This window comes from Triturus cristatus, chromosome 12, assembly GCF_964204655.1.
Source record: "Triturus cristatus chromosome 12, aTriCri1.1, whole genome shotgun sequence".
Lineage (NCBI taxonomy): Eukaryota > Metazoa > Chordata > Amphibia > Caudata > Salamandridae > Triturus > Triturus cristatus.
The window spans coordinates 41,942,205-41,962,657 of record NC_140595.1 but is presented as its reverse complement, the minus strand read 5'-3'; the positions used below and the strand labels follow the sequence as shown (position 1 = coordinate 41,962,657).

At 47.6% G+C, this 20,453-nt stretch overlaps 1 protein-coding gene across 1 annotated transcript in view; it reads left to right on the top strand.

Annotated features, from left to right (window-relative positions):
- LOC146772364 (AP-1 complex subunit mu-1) overlaps positions 1-20,453 on the top strand; it is a 160,638-nt gene that overhangs the window by 73,306 nt on the left and 66,879 nt on the right. The window contains exon 6 of the mRNA XM_085639149.1: positions 10,334-10,460. Coding sequence (XP_085495275.1) covers positions 10,334-10,460 — 127 coding nt within the window. The remainder of the gene's footprint in view (positions 1-10,333; positions 10,461-20,453) is intronic.

Genomic DNA, 20,453 nt, shown 5'->3' with positions numbered 1-20,453 from the left:
CTGTATGAAAAAAGTAAACAGGGTAGGAGGACGTCCCATTTCCTCCGCAGGCTTTCAGGCAGACTTCTGATCATGCCTTTCAAGGTTTTATTAAACCTCTCCACCAGACCATTGGTCTGGGGGTGGTAAGGAGTCGTGAACCGGTAGGTCACTCCACACTCCTTCCACATTGCCCGCATATATGCTGACATGAAGTTGGTCCCCCTGTCGGACACAACTTCCTTGGGAAAACCCACTCGGGTAAAGATTCCCATCAGGGCCCTTGCCACAACAGGTGCTGTTATGGTCCTCAGAGTTATTGCCTCTGGGTACCGTGTGGCATGATCCACCAGAACCAGGATAAACCTGTGACCAGCTGTAGTTGGCGGATCTAATGGACCCACAATGTCGATGCCCACCCTTTCAAAGGGGGTGCTAACGACAGGAAGTGGTTCCAGGGGAGCTTTCAGCTTCACCCCTGTTTTCCCACTGGCTTGGCAAGACACACATGTCCGGCAGTAGGTATCGGACGACACTTTCATCTGAGGCCAATAAAAGTGTGGGACAAGACGGGCGAAGGTCTTGTCTTGCCCCAGGTGTCCTGCCAATGGTATCTCGTGAGCCAACTCTAAAAGGAAGGCTCGATAACGTTGAGGAACTACCAAGGCTCGTGACGATCCATGTAGGGGTGCCTTGGGTTCACTGTAGAGGAGGCCATCCTCCCAGTAAACACTGTAGTTCCCCTCAACGTTCCCTGCTGCCTGGGCTTCGGCCTGTCGCCTCAGCCCCTCAAGGGTAGGGCACTCCCTCTGGCCCTGGCAGAATTCCTCCCTGGACGGGCCTCCCTCCACGTGCCACTCGGCCGGGATGGGTAGGTCCTCCAGGTTGGTAACGTCCCCCTCCGCAGACTCCTGGCCCACCACCTCCGGTGGCCTATCCGTCCTACGGGGTGGAGACGCCGAGGCAGGCTCCTCCTGTCCTCGGTTCTTCCCTTGACTGGCAGCTGGCTGGGCCTTTGTTCCAGGCTCCAGCCGGAATGAACTCCCTCTTCGGGTAGTCTCGGACCTTGTGCTAACACAGGCCCAGTCAGGTGTACCCAGCATCTCGGTGTGAGTCCGGTATTCCACCTCCTTCCAAGCGTTGTGCTCCATGTCATTGCCCAGCAGACAATCGACTGGCACGGCAGGGCTTACGGCAACTCGAAGTGAACCTGCAACCCCCCCCCATTCAAAGGGAACCTCGGCCACGGGATAGTGACCTGTTCTGCCGTCAGCCATCGCGGCTGGGTGGAGTACATCGGGAATTACCTGCTCTGGAGACACCAGCTGGCTACGCACCATAGTCATACTGGCTCCTGTGTCTCTCAGAGCCTCCCCTCTTTGGCCGTTGATGGTGATCCACTGCCCATACTTTGCGGTATTTGCGGGCACCTGGATCTTAGGAACCATCTCCCGTTCTCCCAGGGACACTTGAGTGACACCCGCCCACTCCCTTCCCTTAGTTAAGGGCATCTCCTCCCCGAGCACTACACTAGCTACTCCGGGGGGCTTTCCTCCAGTGGGAGGGGGTGATCGTTTCTGACACTTCGGATCTCCTTTATAGTGTCCAACGCCACCGCACTCGTAGCAATGGACAACCCTTGGCTGCTGGCTCTGGCCAGGATTAGGGTTTCTGGGGGGGTTAGCCTTAGAGGTGAATCCTGTTCCCTTCCCTTGGAAGTTATTTTGGGGGCCTTTGGAGAACTCCTTTTTCTTTTCCCCTCCTTCTTTCTTCTGGGGGGCGCCCTGTCCGGCCTTTTGAGTATCCCCTCCAGTCCCCCTTGTGGACACCCGGGTACTAGCCCAAATGTCCGCCTCCTCAGCAAGCTTCCGGGGACTGGTCAGCTTGCTATCCACCAGGTGTTGCCGCAGTTCAGGGAAACATTTCTCGAGTAGGTGTTCCTTCAGTACTAGGTCAAACAGCTCCTCGTAGTTCCTTACTTCACTGCCCTGAATCCAACCTTCCAGTGCCTTCTTTGCATAGTCCAGGAAGTCCACCCAATTCTGTGTGCCCAGTTTGTGACTACCCCTGAACTTCTGTCTGTACTTTTCAGGTGTTAGTCCAAACTTTCTGATGAGCGCCAGTTTCATGGTGGGGTAGTGGGTCTGCTCATCCTCTTCGAGGGCCAATAAAGCATCCCTACCAGCTGGAGGCATGTACTTATACAATCCCCCTCCCCAGTACTTCACTGGAACCCCATGGGCCCTCAACGAGACCTCATAGGCTGCTAGCCACTTGGCGATGTCGTCACCCGCCCCATAGCTAGCTACTATGTCCTTTGGCAGGTAAGGTTTGGGTTCCCTGGTGGACTCTTGGATTTGGCTGCCACCATTAGGAACAGTTGGTGCTCCAATTCTTAGGATCTGAAGCTCTATCTCTTTCAGTCTTATCTCATGAGCCATCCTCTCTTTCTCCGTCTCATGAGCCAACCTCTGTTCCTCCTTCTCCTTCTCCAGCTTTGCTAAATCCCATGTGAGCTGTCTTTTCTCTCTCCGATCTGCTAACTCCACGCTGGATAAGCCCCCGCTAGAGACAGTGCTGCCCTTCCTAGAAAGTGTCCTGGGCCCTGCTGACAGGTTCCCCACCTCAGGTTGGTACATCTCAGCCCCCTCGGGGTCAGGCTCTCCATCCCTGTCTTCCTCCTCAGCCTTGCTTTCTCGGCGTGCCTCCCCCCAAGCCCTTAAGCTGGTTTGGAGTGCACCCTTCTTTGCTCCTGGGGGACAGTACACCCCCTCCCGCTGGCAAAACTCCCTGAGTTGGGCCACAGTGTACGTTTCTAGATTTTCTAGTACAAACTCCATCTTGCCCACTCAGGTTAGAGGACAGGTTTTGTGCAGTAACAATGTAGGGGGGTACCTTTAGTAATACCTCCTCCCACCACCAGAGTAAATTTGGAAAAAACAAAAACCCACAATTAGGAAGGCCGCTCTTGAGAAAACTCCCGGTGTAGGCCTATGGACTACCCACAGTTATTGTTGAGTATGCGTAGGCACAGCTCTATCCCACCACTGAACACCAATTTATGTTGGAAAACCACTCCCACACTAGAAAGGGTGGTGGTGGTCTTCCGGACACACTGTGGTAGCTTGGCTCGAGTGGTCAGGAAACAGGCGCAGTGTTAAGCATACAATATACCCATACAATAACCATGCGTGCATCCGTTCCAAAAACGACTCTACACCGTAAAAATTATGAAAATATTCTTTCTTTATCTTTTTCTCTTAGTTGCTGATTGGAAAAATAAATAGGTCAATCACAATATACAAGTGTCAATTAGTGCAGGTCAAATAAATATTGGCTGTTTGATGAAATAAATAGGGGTGATCATAAATAACAGGGCATAAATACAAGTGCAATATATACAGACAATTAAATACTTTGAGGCAATAAATACTGTACCAATAAATATTGTACACCAACAAGTCCTGTGGTCCTATAAATATAGTGCAGCAATAAATAGGTAAAAATTCAATAAATACAGTACCCCCAATAAATAATTAAAAGTATACAGCAACACTCATGTAATCAGATGACACTTCAATTCTTAAGGGCTGATTTGGCCCAGGCACAGCTTGTAGGGTTGTGGAAGGCTTGAGGGGGGCTACTCCCTGGCTGGGACAAGGCTGAGGCCTAAACTGAGGTAGATCAAAGGGGGGAATACCAGTGCCCTGGCTTTCTCTCTCCACACAACCTTTCTAGGTTAGTCCCAGTTCACCCCAGGCACAGTCAGGTGGGTTTCAGCACCTCCCTAGCCCCTTAGAGCAGTCTCTCAGGTCTCCACAGGGCCTTAGGCGCCCTCTACTCCACTTACTGCCCTTTTTCTGATGTTCCGACGCCGCTGGAGTCGTGTCGACGCCGTGAGGCGGTTCCGGTTCGGTCTCGGCGGCCTCGGCACAATGTCAGTTCTTTGACGACGCCGGCAGGCGGTTCCGGTCCGATGTCGGTGGCCTCGGTTCGACGGCGTCGGGCAGTCTCTTCACGATGTCGACTTCGGGCGGCTCCGGTCCGATGGCGCTCTCGGCTCCGATGACGTCGGCCGGCCTGGCCTCGATGTCGACTTCCGGCGACTCCGGGGTGCGATCCTCACCCCCGACCTCCGGTGCTCCTCCTCACAGGCTCCGGGCGACTCCGGAGTGCGATCCTCACTCCCGACCTCCGGTGCTCCTCTACCTCGGTCTCCGACGACTCCGGAGGGCGGACTTCACTCCTCCGATGACGCCGCTCGCTCGACCTCGGTTCACTTCCCCCTCGACCCCTGGTATTCCTCACGACCTCCGTCGGCGCCCTCTCACGACCTCAGGCGGCTCCGGGTACGACGTCTGCTACTTCAGTCAGCGCCGCTTCTCCACCTCGGGCTCCAGGTCTCAGGCTACTCGACGCCGGACTCCAGGGAAACCAGTTTCCAGGTCAGGATCTTGCTGCTTTCTTGGTTCTAAGGCCTGTTCCTGCTGTTCAGGTCCTTAGGATGAGTTTTTCTGTCTTCTTCCCACACAGGGCTATAGGCTGGGATCCATCAGTAGGGACAAGTATCAAGGGTGGGTTTATGGACCCCACTCCAGGCACAAGTTTCCACCCCTGCTGCTTCACTCCTTCCTCCTTCACTGTTGTGCTCCTCTCTCTTCACCAGTCAGGTGCCAACTGCCAGCTCCAACTGCCAACTGCCTCTCTTATCCTCCCAACATTCTAAACGGTCTCCAACTGTCACAGAGTTCTGGAATCTCCTGGAATGTTCTGGAAGGTGCTGGTAGGTTCCAGTGGATGCTGGTGATGTCACAGGTGGCCACCATTTTGTGCTCCAGGCCCTCAGACAGAAGTTTCAGGGGTAGCTAAAATGGCTCCCTGAATCTGCAGCAACACGAAAAAGTCTGGTGGTTCCCAAAAAGGAAAAATTCAAACAGGGTTTGAGGCAAAAGTGGGACAAAATAAATAATGATGAGGAGGGACCACCCAAAGGGCTGACAGGTCTAACATAGAGCAAAATCGATGCTTGAATACACACCAACATGAGACATGTGAGAACAAGTGTGACCGCACCTTAAAAGGCACTGGGAAGCAGAACTACAAGTATGGTATGGGGCCACAACAGAACAACATAAACAGGGTCTCACATCTACAATTCATACCGAGCAAAAGTATTTTGAAATGGAAGTCCACCGAGAGGGTCATTCCTGCCCAAATAGGATGCAGTATTATTTCCAAGACCTCTCTTCACAGTCTGAAAATAAGTTCTAAGACAGTAAGTGCAGCTGTTTGTAACCACTGCTACCAACAGGCATTGTGTGCTCAAACGTACAGTACTTCCCAGAAAGTTAAATGAATATTTCATTTTCTTCAGGAAGAATGTCAGCACTCAAAAACCCTGGTTTCATACACAGTAATTAATCCTAGACCTCAACGGTGCTATTAACACGTGTCTATAAACAAAAACATCCAGAAAGTTTAGAAGGCACTGAAAAGACTCCTGTCAACAAATACAACTTTAAAATAGCGTATATGACCAGTCAAATGTAGCTGGAGGTACTTTGAAAAAAACAAGTCAATGGACACACTCCGCTGACAAGAGGTGGGATAATGTTGTGTAACACTACAAACTAACAATCGTTTTAAAGCAGATTTTCTTTTAGACTGGTTGTTCAAATTAAAAGTGAATTCCACAATAACTTTGCACATTAAATAATTATCAGAAAATCAAATCTATTGTTATGGAGCTCAACAGTGTTCCCCCATAGTTGTTTCATTTATCAGTTTTAGAAATACGATCTTCTTAACGAGGGCTCGTACATGAGCACAAAAGACAGCAAATCTTGTCAAGAGCCCTAAATTGGATGCATATTTCACAGGTGAGCAGCATTTTAGTCTGATCAGGCTTTAAGTTGAACATAAATCGTTCGCTCTTCTCTCCATCCAAAAACAGCAAATGTGTAACATTATACCACATATGCTTGAAATGTATTAAAAGACGCCAGATTGATTCGGTAAAATTACTAACCATGTGCATCATTTGTGTTTGTATAAAGTTAAACAAGAAACACATGTACATAACTACCTACACCCATAAACACAATCGTGATGATGGCTAAGAAACATCGCTACACGTTTCCTCGTGTGCATGCAACACCATCCCCCAGCCAAAGTTTAAAGTAACCACTGCAAAGCTAGAATGCATCTTTATGTACGATAAATTCAAATAAAGCTCTTTATCGACTACGGTACAATAACACAACTGTTGCGATTCTTTCCATTTGCAGAGGCGCAAAAACTGCATTTTCGGGGAAAAATAACAGAATTCTAACATTCTGCCTTGAGAGAGAAAAACACAGACACACACACAATCTATGAAGCGGGTGCAGAAAAGCTGCATTGTTTAGCTAACATTTTTATTTGCAAAAGTTAGCCGTTTGAAATTGCTACCTACGTGGGAAACATTTTCCTAAATCCTGTATTTGCTGTGATGTGTATATTAAAGGAGGGAACTCCTCCTGTGGAACTCCGCTTCCCTCACAAGCCCGCAGCGATTACCGTCTCGGAGCTGGAGATGACAACAAAGGCCATGATGCCAGCGCAGGCCTGGCACCTCGGCCAATTAGCGAGGGCCTATTTGCATTGGCTCCTGGGAGGAGGGGGAGGGGAAGCGGCTGCTAAGCTGATTCGCAGATTGTCTGTGGGCTGTATTGACAGTGATCATCAGTCACTTGCTCGGGCTTCCTTCAACCCTTGCCGGGAGAGGCAGAGCAAAGGTTGCACCGGGTCACAGGATCTGGGAAGAAACTAAAAGGCGCGGGCCGTCGAGCTGCCAAGCCCGCTGCATCTGTGAACGAAGCCGTTCCCCGCGGACCCACGTGTGATGTAAACTAATACACTTAATAGTCTCGGGAGAACTTGTTAAAATGTATAATTTGGCAGGACAAAAGGGAAACACGCGCTTGCCATTGCGGGAAGTCAGCCGCTTGTTTATATTTGCATCACGCTTTCACTTTAAGTGAAAGCGCAGTGCAAAAATAAACACGCGGCTGATGTTGAGATAAGAAATTGCTTCACGACAGCCATGAAGCAGAGGAGCCAGTCCGCATGGGCCGCACGAAAGGGAGAAAGGGCAGTGGCCAAAAAGCATAATTTTCAATGGGAAGCCAGCTTTTAGCATAAACGCTGACGCGACCCAATGAAAATGATGGGCGGGGCTTGAAGTACCCTTCTGAAATCTCCTCTTTCACAATATGTCTCGCCGAGCGAGCAGCGCATGCGCTGCAACGTTAGGCGAGACCTAAAAAGTACTTAACTGATCCCGAAGATCTTGGTGTCTTAATTCAATATAAAAATCTGTTATTTTTCTAAATTGGTTTCCGATTTCTTATGGAGTTTGGGCCTCATTTATTGTCTCTTTGTGCGCAACAAATGCCTAACACTCCCCTCTGATAAGCTCAAACTGTTCGACCACACTACCACAGGAAGAGGATTTGGAATTTATTTTTAAGAAAACCCCTGTAAACATATAAGGGTTGTCTGGCCTATTTGCATATGGTACACCTTAGATGCAGTACATGACTAGTCAGCCTCCTACAAAATCTATTTAAAGCCACATCTCTAACTGGTAAAATGCATTAAAATATGAGAGAAAATAGCACATTCATAGGTAATGATGGAGGCACTTGCTACCGAGCTAGTGGGCTGAAAGTAAGGAACTTACTTTGCTGGCAATCTCCTGGGGTTAAGGTAAGGGCAAAGGGGGTCCCAGGTTAGCACCAAGTCCACACCACCAGCGGCGCCAGGGCGGCCCAGTGCAGGGTACCGAGGAGGGGTCGGCCCAGTGCTATCCTATGGACGTTGCTGGTCAGAGAAAAGTACTACAGGCTGGAGCCAGAAGACAGGAGTTGTTGGACACCAGGACACTGTCGGTTGGGCACCTCACGATTCAGGGACTGCAGGTGCAGGGGTGTCTTTTCGTGTCAGATTCTTCTCACAGGTTCCAGTCGAAGTCAGGGGTACCCTTCAGGATGAGGCTGCAGGCATGAGGAGAAGGTCAGAGGAGGTCAGCCAATGCTGAAACACAGGAACACAGGTCACGATTGCCGGGGGGGAACCTCGCTGGGGTGTTGGGCCACTCATAATCGAGCGGTGGGCGTCTGGTGGCGGATCCAGCTAAGATCTGCCGGGACTGGTGGCTTAGTAGACTAATGCATCCACTGCAGGGGCATGTGTTCGACCTCATGGTCACAGGTTCAAATCCCGGCGGGTCCACTCATCCTTTCTAAGGTCAATAAAATGAGTATCATTGAGTTGGGTGACAATAAACATCTGTTTTTCAGCGCCAAGATACCCCATTGAGGTTGAACGTGCGCTTTACAAATACACGTTATGTTTTATCTGCAGTCCTGGCCTGGGCTGCTGTTGGACAAATCTGGTGTCCACGGGAGATCAGAGTTCTTTGGGACGGCAGAGCAGATCCTCATGGTTCTTGGAGGCTGCTGGCTACAGGAAACGCCAGTTTTGCTTTTAGGGGTTACTGAGCAGTAGACAGGTCGGTAGTATTGGAGCTAAAGCCGTTGTCATTACCCTCCTCTTCTACATCACGACTCTTCGGTCCTTCTTCTTTTTGTCACGTCAAATCTAATTTCTGGATTCATAGCGTACCCTAAACAATGTATTTAGGGGCATTTTAGGGTTCTCAAGTTAGTAGTCAAAGGGCTACTACCCTTAGGGTGACTAGACCCTTAGGGTGCTCAACCCTATCCTTGATGGGAGGGTGCCTTCCATCCGCATGATGGCAGGCAGTGAAGTGGGCTTCCCCTCGCCTCCCCCACCTGAGGGCTGGGGTTGGCAGAGACGGGCACACCTTCTGGGCTGGTCTACTTTTTCTTGCCTGTCTTCCAGCTGAAAAGGGGTGAGACAGGAAGGCCTTTGAAGCTCCCCTGCCACACATGGCTCTTCCTGACCTGGTGGAGGTGTAAACACCACCGCCCAGGAAAGACTTTGTTTCTGGGCCCAAGGAGCGAAGGCTCCCACCCTAGGGTTCCAGAAGTCTCGTGGTGGCAGGCTGGTGGTCACCAGTCGGAACCCCACCAGAGGCTGGTTTGGTTCAGAGGTCCCCTCTAGAAGGGACCCCTGAGTGCAGAGAATAATAAATTTGACACTGGAATGACTACCAGTTTATTATTCTGAGATGTTTGATACCAAAGATTCCAGCTATCGGTAAAGCCATTATGTGCTAGGAATTTCTAAATTACCAGTTTTGAGACCACATACTCAGGATGGCTTTACTGAGCACTTATAATATCTACGAATGGCCTTGGGTATTATAGGGGCCTGTCTGCTCACACCGATATGTCCTCATATGAGACATAGTGCACCCTACCTTAAGGGTGACTTACCTATGCCTCATGCAGTGCTAGACAGACATGGCACACAGGGATGTGTGCCATGGCGACTCTTCACTTTTAGCTGAACTAAAAACACAGAGGCTGCAATGGCAGTGGTGCATGTTTGTGGTGAGAGGTCTGTGAGGGTGGGGCATAATGCCTGCTGCAGCCTTCCCCTGGCTATAGGCTTACAGGTGGGCCAGAGTTGTGCCAGTTCTGGAAACATTGGTACAGTTTAGGGAAAGAACACAGGTCCTGGGAACCTTATTGGCAGGGATCCAATTGCATCAGGTATCTTTACAAAAAAGTTAGGGGCAACCATGCAGAAAGGGCACTTTCCTACAGAATTTATCTCCTGTTTTATTACTGTACAGCTTGCATAGCATTGCACCTGGTTCATCTGGTATCTAACCCTACAGTAAACCAAATCATAACCTTTGTAATAAAAATTATTTTAGATACTAGTAATCCTATGTTAAATGTAATACAAGTCTCAAGTGGTTAAAACATGTATTGTTCTTCTTTGCCTGAGGAATTTCATTACCAGTGCTTCTGAAAGACACTGAGAATGAGAACTTGCATCAATAGCAGGCATATGCGGGACAAGAGTGTGTCTTCTCATTTAGTTACCAGCAACTAGGAATGGGTGAATACAAGGGACAAGGGTAACATGTGTTATCCTAGCCATGTTGCACAATCGTTCAAATTCTTCACTACTTAAGAGTTTCTAAGAGTTCTTGTTCACAAAAGCTGTCTTTCCACGTTCTGTGTAGTCCTTTTACAACATTCATGAAGTGGCTGCTGGCTCAGTTTGTCAGAGCCACCTTCCAGAAGTCTGCCATTTTGGATTGCGGTCCTTTTCATATATCTGAAGAATTAAAAACAAAACACAGCTTTGAACATCAATTGGGCACATTGTTCCATGAATTTATTTTATGCCTTCTTTGTTTCTTTTCTCTTAGGTTAGTGCCAATGGAAACGTGTTACGGAGTGAGATAGTGGGGTCCATCAAAATGAGGGTTTTTCTCTCAGGGATGCCAGAACTTCGTCTTGGCTTAAATGATAAAGTGCTTTTTGAGAATACCGGGAGTAAGTATGTTTCATTGAGCATTGGTTTTGCAGAATGTGCATTTACGATGCTGTGAAAGGTTAGCTACCACCTCCCATGAGGCCATCCCTCCCTAACCATAACATTTGTCCCTCGTAGCCCTTCACTTGATTTTAAAATACCATGTTTATTTGCGGCACACATTGTGCAGTTTTAAATATTTTTCTCCTGCATCTCTCACCAAGTGTGGACAATAAAATTATAATATGTGCCTGGGATTCGCTCCAGGGCACAAAGTCAGTTTTATTGATGCCATCTGCATGCAGTACACCTGGTCGTGGCAGGTGGGAAAAGAACGCAAAGTTAGTGCTGATCTCCTTTATTTGGAGCTGGAGCGGAATAGGCCACGCCATCTTGATGTTATGAGACGTTGTGTGCCCATGAGCATTGAGCATTTGAAAGCTCTTTCTTATTAATATCAGTTCAATGCTTTCCAGCCACTGATGGACATGACTGACACAAAACACTAACTTCAATGTGAAAACCAGATTAACACTCAAGATTTAGTTAAATGAAGGTGTGACGGCCACTAAAGATGGTCCAGCCCAACAAGCTAATATTTCCAGTATGAATCTGTTGACAGAAGTGTTTAGTAGGTTGACACAAACAGTTCTTGCAGCTTGTATCTTGCCATTGGTCCATTATCCTCATCCGTTATCTTTGTCTTTAGCTGCAAAATTCTGGGATTATAAAAAGAACCATGAAAAAAACACTTTACTCGTGCTTGTCAGTAACCAACTTGTGCCTCATGACCATGCCCTACATCAGGGTTATTGTGGCCACTGCTGCTGCTGATGAGTAAGGCCTGATGGTCAGTAGCGTACAAGGGATGGCTGGACAAAGCCTAGTTGATACCGGTCTGTTGGTGTGCATCACAGGCTCTGACTTGCATTAAATGCTTAGGAAGCACTGGTCTTGTTTAGTTGCCTGGTAGACATTGGACGCCATATGCTCACTGGAATTCTGCCAGTCAAATTAGTCGGCGAAATTTCAACCATAAAAACATAAAATGAAAAACCATTTACATTGTACACATCAAAGGTAATTTAAAAAAAAAACATAAATCACATTAATTTTTAAAAGACATAATGAAATTCATCTTTAAACTGCATAATGTCTCGGTTTGATAGCAGCAACAATATAGTTAAGTGCAGCAGTGAACATTTTAAATGATGATAAACTTTGCAGGTAGATCAGCCGCTATTTATAGGAAGTAAGGTGCTTATACAAAAGAATTGAGCGTAGAAAGCGCAGTCTAAAACAATCATAAAAAGTGAAAAAAAGCATAAAATGGATTGGGTGGCAACAGAGTAGCAATGACAACATGGGAGGGAAGCGAACCAGGTGCCTCCTGAGGAGTAGACTATTAAAAAATAAACTGTATTCAGTCTTAACCTGGTGAGATAAAATCTATGCTCTGGGTTGGTTATCCATTTTAACAAGGGTTCCTTGCCAGGGGATGTAAAGATTTGCATGTGCCTAAAAACTGAAAGCATACCAAGGGACCTTTCAAGTCTAATTCCCTCTCTAAATGATTCAAAATTACTTTACATTTTAAAGTGACTTCCAATGCTTTCCAGCTATTCAAAAAGGAGACTATATCCAGGATGTAAAAAGTATTTTTTACATAGGTCATGCTATCTAATTTTAAACAGCCCGCCAGCACCTGCCTTGCAAAACCTGCCTTACGGGTACATCCTAACTTTAACCACAGTAAAAGTGGTGCCATGGAAATCTGATCCTCCATGAATCCTATTCCCAGTTCCAAGTGTGCGATGAGACTCAAATAAGATTTAGGGATGGCTAAAAGCATACACAAGAATCTGTTCTCAGCTACATGAAGTTTCACAGAGGCGTCATAGCCCCAAACTCCGGCTCCATATGTGCGTGCCAACTGATAGGCACTTGCTTTTATAGAGTTGAATCCTCAAATTTGAGTATTACATCGCCGGCTGCCCACAAATTTTGCACTCTGTGCCATTTACCCTTCTCATGCCCCATTACAACGAGCAAAATTCCTAAATAATGAAAGAAAGATACTGTTCGAGGTATGTGAGCTGTAGATCTCATGCTTATGCATACATCTGTGTCTAGTGTTGGGCCCGGATGTTTGCACTTTGTTTTTCTTCAAAGAAGTCTTCCTAGTCACGAGGTAGGTGACTCCTCCTTTCGGTGATAGTGTGCATGGTCATCGACTCCATATTCAGATTTTTTTTTTTCCACCATCGGGTTCGGATGTAACTCTCTGCGCTCCAGTTCGATGCCGATCCTTCGGTTTCTCTCGGTGAGTAGAACACTCATCTCAACAGTATTGTTTCCGATCGCGTTCTCCATGTTTATTTGTAAAAACCCTATTTCGATCGGAGAGCTCGTGGTAGGCCGTTGGGCCTGGGCCCCGGTTAGACTTGCATTCGATGGAACAAACTCCCTTTAAATTCTGTCCTCTGTGCCACGTGAAATACCAGCGCACCGACTCACTCGAATTGTGCAACCTGTGTTTGTCACTGGAACACAGTGAACAGGACTGTGACGCGTGCTGAGCTTTCCACTCCAAAAAGACTTTGTGACCGTCTGGCTCGACGACGTGACATGCGGAGCCAACACGCAGGCTCCATTCTGGACCTCTTTGGACTTGAATCGGATGAAGAAGCCGATGGTGCTATTGGAGCCGAGGAGGAACAGGAACAAATCTCCCTTTCCGACGATAGCCCCGACCAGGATGAAGACATCCCGCATGGACAACATAATGTAAGTATAGTCCCTACCTCGCCCGACTCACAAGTCAAACGAACAAGAAGGCTCTGGCCCAACCCGCGCCCTCGGACCCCGGTCGACACCGAGACCACGCTTCCGACGACCCGCCTTCTGGCTCGGCACTGAAGCCTACCAAAAAGTCTTCTGGCTCCGAAAGGCCCCATTCCAAGTTGGGCACCGAGCCAAAGGCTGCGGGGTCGAAGACCAAGTCCGGCTCCGACCATCACCACTCCGCACCGTAAACCACCTCGGATCCAAAAATAACAACCCCGAAACCGTCGGCACCGAAACCTTCAGCGCCAAAACAGGCTGATACACAAAAGTCACCTAAAAAGCATAGTTTCGGCAATCTGCTTGAAAAACCGGACCCAAAACAGAACATTTTGGTCATACATCTAAAAACTGGACACATTACCACTAAGGTGACTCTAAAAAGAGGGGCTAATACCGAAGAGGAATGTAATTTTCCGTTGAAGAAGAGAAATATTAGAACAAACCCTCCTCCTCTTCCTCTTCCATCAACACCTTTGCCTCAGTCTCTACCTGTGCCAACTTCACCTGAGCACTCACCACCACATACACCTGACAATCAGGGTGATGGGGATGATGATGATCATGATGATGATCAGCCAGGACCTACAGATGAGTGGGATGACTACAACACTGACTCACCCACTGCCAATGATCCAGATCTATATCCTAACAGGCCCTCTCTACCAGACGACACTGTAGGCTATATTGAATTGCTAGGCAGGGCTGCCAATTACCATGGGGTCCAGCTCCATAAGGAATCCCTTGAGGAGGATTTCCTTTTTGAAACATTGAACAGCACACAAAAATCAACTCATATGTTCCCCATGCTCAAGGGAATGACCAGGCATGTAGATGAGATATTTAAGGATCCTGTCAGGGCACGTATCCTTACCCCTAGAGTGGATAAAAAATACAAATCTGCACCATCTGATTCAGTCTACATACGAGGACAATTACCCTACAGGGTAGCCTCCCACGCAGCTAACTTCTGGCGCATATCAAACACACAAGCATTGGGATGAAATGGACCAACTCATCCAATTTGTACCCCAAGAACACACATCTAAAGTGCAAGACCTGGTACGTGAGGGACAATTAATTTCAAACAATCAAATTAGGAGCTCCCTAAATGCTGCTGACACATCTCCCCGAGCGGTGAACACTAGTGTCCTTTTAAGACACGCCTGGCTACGCATATCAGGGTTCAAACCTCCATTTTGAACACACCTTTTGATAAAGAACACCTTTTTGGGCCGGTGGTAGATTCTTCACTTGAGAAGATGGAAACAGATACTGAAGTGGCTAAATCTATGGGAGCCCTTCAGTCTAAACAAGGCCGTGGTTCCTTTCGGTGCTCTTTCTATCGGGCAGAGTCCAAAAATACTTCCTCGGAAACTGCATCCACCTATAGGGCTATTACCAACCCTCAGGTTCCAAAACTTACTTCAGAGGGGGTTATAGAGGAAACAACAGCAAAGGCAGAAGTAGAGGTTCCAACACACGTACCTCCCCCTCCAATACAAAGCAGTGACTTACCCATACTTTCCCCGATCACTTTGATGAATACAAGCCCCAGCTAGGCCCGCAAGAGACAAGGGTTCGCTCTTCTGTAACGATATCTATAAGGAAGTTGGCACGGAAACTGCAAAGTACAAAAACAACGTTTATTAACCCTTAAGGGTGGTCCTACAATCCACACAACACTCTTCAGTATTGCAAGGAGTAGCACACAGAACTTGCGTACATTGTCCCCTTTTATACACAACAGAGGGGCTCATGAGTGGGTGGATACCACATGAAGTCGAAGAACATTACCATTTAGGGTCATTCTCGATACCAAATCAATACATGGGCGGAGCTAACACACTCCTTGAGCCCGCGAAAACACATGGTCAAGCAAAGCTAATTATAACAGATGTGGTCAAGTCTGGGCATGCGCCAGATGGACAAGAGAGCTATTTATAACTGTTGCTAGGCAGATTACAAGAGCAACTAACACAGAGGTCGGACTCTCCTCGTGGTGAGCACATGGCAGCATGTCAATACAAAATGGAGTCCGGACTTCGGCCAACATAATGAGGAAAACACGATAAAAGGGAAACACTAATGTTTTCAGTGAATGCTTAATCACATTCTGCCTTAATTTACAACAGACGACCCTTTCAGCATTTACTGAAGACATCCGGTTTCCAAGAATAATCATCGTATATGTCAATTATCATCATTCCTTTAACCTCTTTAGCTAGACCCTTCTGGCGGGCAACATCGGCAATAGCTTTCTTATCTGGAATGCAAAATGAAATGCATACGGAACAGCACAATGGTCCACATTGAATACACATACAGAGAAGGAACAGAATTGCTACAATAATGCAGAGACCAGTTAAGACCTTCCATCCCCAGGCAGTAACCAACGCCCAAAACCATCCAGAAAAGGACCAAGTGCCGTTTTCCGTGTGGATTTCAGCTGCTATTTTATGCAGCTTATTAATGGCGTTATAAACGGATGGCGTATGATCAGGGATGAACACACAGCAGCTACTTCCAATAATTTTACAGGCTCCTCCTCGATCAGCTAGCATCACATCCAATACCATACGATTCTGTAATGCAACAATCCTGGTAATCTGTAATTCTTCCGTAATATTCCCAAGAGCAGCAGCAGTCTGATTAGTCACAGCTTCTACCACTCTTGTTAATCTTCGGATCTTCCTACTATTCAAAGCAGCTCCAACAAAGAAAAACAGTCCTAAGTTGAAATCAATATACTGTTGCAAGCTAGTATCAGTTTGATCCAACTCATTAATAGATAAAGTACGTTTATATCTATTTACAGTCACATTATTCAACAACTTCAAATCCTTATGATATGACGCGGGTGCTAGAAATACAGGAGGTAATAGGAATGATACATAGCATACCCCAGACCACCCAGCCGGCAAACGGTAATAACCTTTATTTCCACATACAAAATAGGTATTATGGGATGCTAGGAAGGTGCTATTATTTAACCCATCAATGTTTAACACAGTTATACAATCACTGACACCGACAGGGATAAAACCCACACTCTGGACGCACAGGTCCGCTTGGGCTTGTGCCACTTGGATTACAAATTTTTCCTTCCCCACAGTGTCTCTGGTATTCGTGAAGATATAGGGAATGGATTCATTGTCCGGTCGGTACTCTTCCCATTCCCAAATTGTCCCATTCGCTTGTGGATATCCATTCTTGTCCTGATGGCATTCTTTATTAAGTCTGAAAAGCAATCGTCCCACTGTCGGTTTTCGAGTGGCAAACAACAGAGTGTACCATGCTCTACAAGAGCCATTGTGAGAGAAAGGAAGGGGTATGAATGGCGTACCTCCTTTCTTCTGATGGGCTGGCATCATCCCACATATCCAACAGTTCGTAGCATTTGTAGCAACGTGGGTGTGATGCAGCATCTGAATGAAAGTGTTATTCAAATAGGATTGTCGATGCTTCAACTCTTGGTATGGCAATGTGTAAAAGTAGTGCTCCGCAGGCACTGGAGTCGTCAACACAAGTGTCTCTCGGGCAGGAGTTGCCTCCTCCACAAACCATGTGGTTATACCTATGATAGCTACTGTTAGCATGAACCCCAGTGCACAAAGAATTTTCTTCTTCTCCATGTCAAAGGAAACAATACCCTGGTATCTTCCTGAAACTAAAAAGGTCTGTCAGAACTCTTCCCCTTGGGCAGTGGTTGATTTCTTCACCAGCGGGCCAAGACGGGTGTCACTACACTAATGCAGGGCTGATCCCCCCCCCCTTGCCTCATCGGCTCTCCGTTTCACTAACCCAAGGGCCGTTCTGACAGTATGTCCCGGTACTGGAAACCTCACTTCCTTGGTCGCAGATGATATCGCCTTCCTCCAGAAGTCGTGTGGTCCGAAAAGAGCTCCTCAGTGTCGTTTGGCTCTGCAGCACGGCCTGTCTCTGCTGCTAGGATGTCTCGTTGATCGGTCAGCACGGCAGACTCCACCAATCCGGGCGGTACCTTTCGACAGTGCAAGGAATGGATCCAATTCTTCTTGTTCGAGACTCGCACAGCCGTCCTCGTTGCAAGAAGGACTTGCTCAGGTCCGACCCATCTCGGCTCCAAACTGTTCGATCTGTCGAAAACCTTCAGCATGACATGATCCCCAGGCCGGAGACCATGTCCTTCACCGGTAGACCGATCAGGGAGCGCCTCTCGGACCTGTTGATGAATAGAAACCAAGTTATCCGTTAACTGTGCCAGATAATCACTCATCATCACACAAGGTACATCATACACAGCCTTAGGTCTTGGTGGACCCCAAATATTCATTGGGCGTCCAAATACAATCTCATAGGGTGTAAGGCCGGTTCGGGAGTGTGGCACCGACCTAATTGACAATAACGCCAGTGGCAAAGCGTCTGGCCAAGTCAAAGACGTTGAAGCTTGAATTTTGGCAATCTTAAGCTTCAGTGTACCATTATATTTCTCGACTAGTCCTGCAGACTGAGGGTGGAACACGGCGTGAAACTTCTGGGTGATGCCTAGGCCCTTCAAGACATACTTTATAACATCCGCTACAAAGTGAGGGCCATTATCACTCCACAGAAGTCTACAGACGCCGTATCGGGGGAAAAACTCTTTCAGCAATAGCTTCGCTGTAGTCATTGCAGTATTGTCTTTCGCAGGGTACGCCTCGACCCATTTACTAAAGGCGCAAACCACTACTAGAACATACTTCAAATTGTTACAGCGCTCAAGCTGGATGTAATCCATCTGCAGAACCTCAAAGGGTGCAGTGGGTGTCGCAAATCCTCCTGCTGGAGTTCGCGTGCCTTTCCCTGGGTTATACTTCAGACAGATCATACAGGTCTGCACCACCCTCTTTGCCGTGCTAGCAATCTCTGGATGCTCCCAGACTTGGGTAAGCAATTTCACAATTGCGGAAGCTCCAACATGTGCTAGCCCATGTGCCATCTGGACCATAGGTTGTACAAAAGCCGTGGGTAATTTCCATCTATCCATCTGCTTATTTCTCCAGCAACCCTCGTCATCCAGTTCTCCTTCGCTAGCCCATTGTTCCCGCTCTTCGTCAGAAGCGGTCTTTTGTATTTCTCGCACTTCCTCCTTCGCATCATGCCATCTCTCCACCTGTGACTTCACTACATACATGGCAGTAGTACCGGGCTGCATCGCAGTCTCCCGTGCTACTCGATCCGCTAACGCATTCCCTTCTCCAACCTTATCAACTACTTTCCTATGGGCACTACACTTAACAATGGCAATTTTCTTTGGGTATGTCAATGCAGTTAAAAGATTGTGGACTAACTCCCCATGCATTATCTGCACCCCATGTGACGTTAGAAACCCTCTCTCCTTCCAGAGTAGGCCGAAATCGTGCGCTACTCCGAAGGCATAGCGGCTGTCTGTGTAAACATTCACACACAATCCTGTACTAAGCTCACACGCTCGTGTTAACGCTATCAGTTCCGCTGCTTGGGCTGATTTCTGTGGTATGCGTGCTGTCTCCACTATCGTCTGTAACGTGGTAATTGCATATGCTGCTGAAGTCGTACCATCTGGTAGCTTCAGGCATGATCCATCTACCCACAACTCTCCATCTACCTCTGAAAAGGGCGTATCCTGGAGATCAATACGACCCTTTGTTTGTTCCTCAGTCACAAGAATACAATCATGCGCTTTCTGTGCCTCAGGCTGTGTCTCGGGGTATGGCAACAATGTGGCCGGGTTTAATGTCACGCACCTTTTCAACGTAATGTGAGGAGCTAAAAGCGTCAACTCATATCCCGTTAAACGGGCACTGGTCAAATGCTGCGTCTTTGTTTGATTAAGCAGGGCATCAACAGCGTGGGGAACTAACACCAACAGTTTATGGGACAATACAATTCCTTCACTCTGCCGTATTGACACAGCTGTCGCCGCAACCGAGCGAAAACACCCCGGCAATGCTCGGGCGACAGGATCAAGTACAGCCGAAAAGTATGCACAAGGGCGCTGCTTATCACCATGCATCTGTACTAAAACTGATAATGCACATCCATCTTTCTCATGCACATACAACGAAAAGGGTTTTGCATAATCAGGGGTCCCTAACACTGGTGCTGAACAAAGGGCCTGTCTCAATTGCTGAAAAGCAGCATCACACTCATCTGACCAAGGGATTGGGATAGGCGTATCTTTTGTCAAGAGGGCTAGTAATGGCTTAGCCGTGTGTGAAAACCCCAATATCCACTGTCTACAAAAAGAAACAAGACCCAAAAATGCACGCACATCCTTCTGCGTGGATGGCCTTGGTGTGTCCAAGATTACTTGGATACGATCTGGTGTGAGTGCACGCCCCTCCTTAGACAAAAGGTGACCCAAATAAGTCACCTTTGGTCTACAGAATTGCAATTTCTTCCTAGAGACCTTGTGATTGTGGGAGGCTAAAAAGGAAAGTAGGGATAGCGTGCTTTTCTCGCACAACTCCAGGGTGTCAGCCGCCAACAAGATGTCATCGACATATTGAATGAGGGCGACCCCCTCGAGTAAAACAAAGGAATCCAACTGTCGCTTCAAAGCCTGACTATAGATACTAGGGCTTTCTGTGTAGCCCTGGGGAATTCTACAAAAACGATAAGATCTATTGTTTAGTGTGAACCCAAAAAGAAATCGGCTATCAGGGTGAATGGGAATAGAAAAGAAGGCATTTTTCAAATCAATCACTGAGAACACGGTCGCCGTAGGCGGGACCAAGGTAAGCAACGTCGTGATATCGGAAACCACCGGGTACTGAGGTATCACGATCTTGTTTACCTCCCTCAAATCAATTATGAACCGATAAACCTTTGCATCCGTGTCCTTTTTCAGAATAGGGAGAATCGGACTGTTACAAATATTATAGGGAACTTCTTCCACTACTCCTACTGCGATCAAATCCTGCACAATCTGTATGAGAGCTTCCTCGCCCTCCTGGGAAATACGATACTGTGGGAGGCGTGGTAGCACCGCCCCCTCCTGGACACTAATGTGGACCGGAGGAATCACCATTTGTCCGACATCTGTGTCTGAAGTCGCCCATAAAGCTTGGGGGAGGGTAGCCAACAACGCATCCTCAGAGATCGTACACATCCGCCCAGATCGGGGGTAGTTGTCATTTAGAATCACCCTCACACCCTCAGGGGAA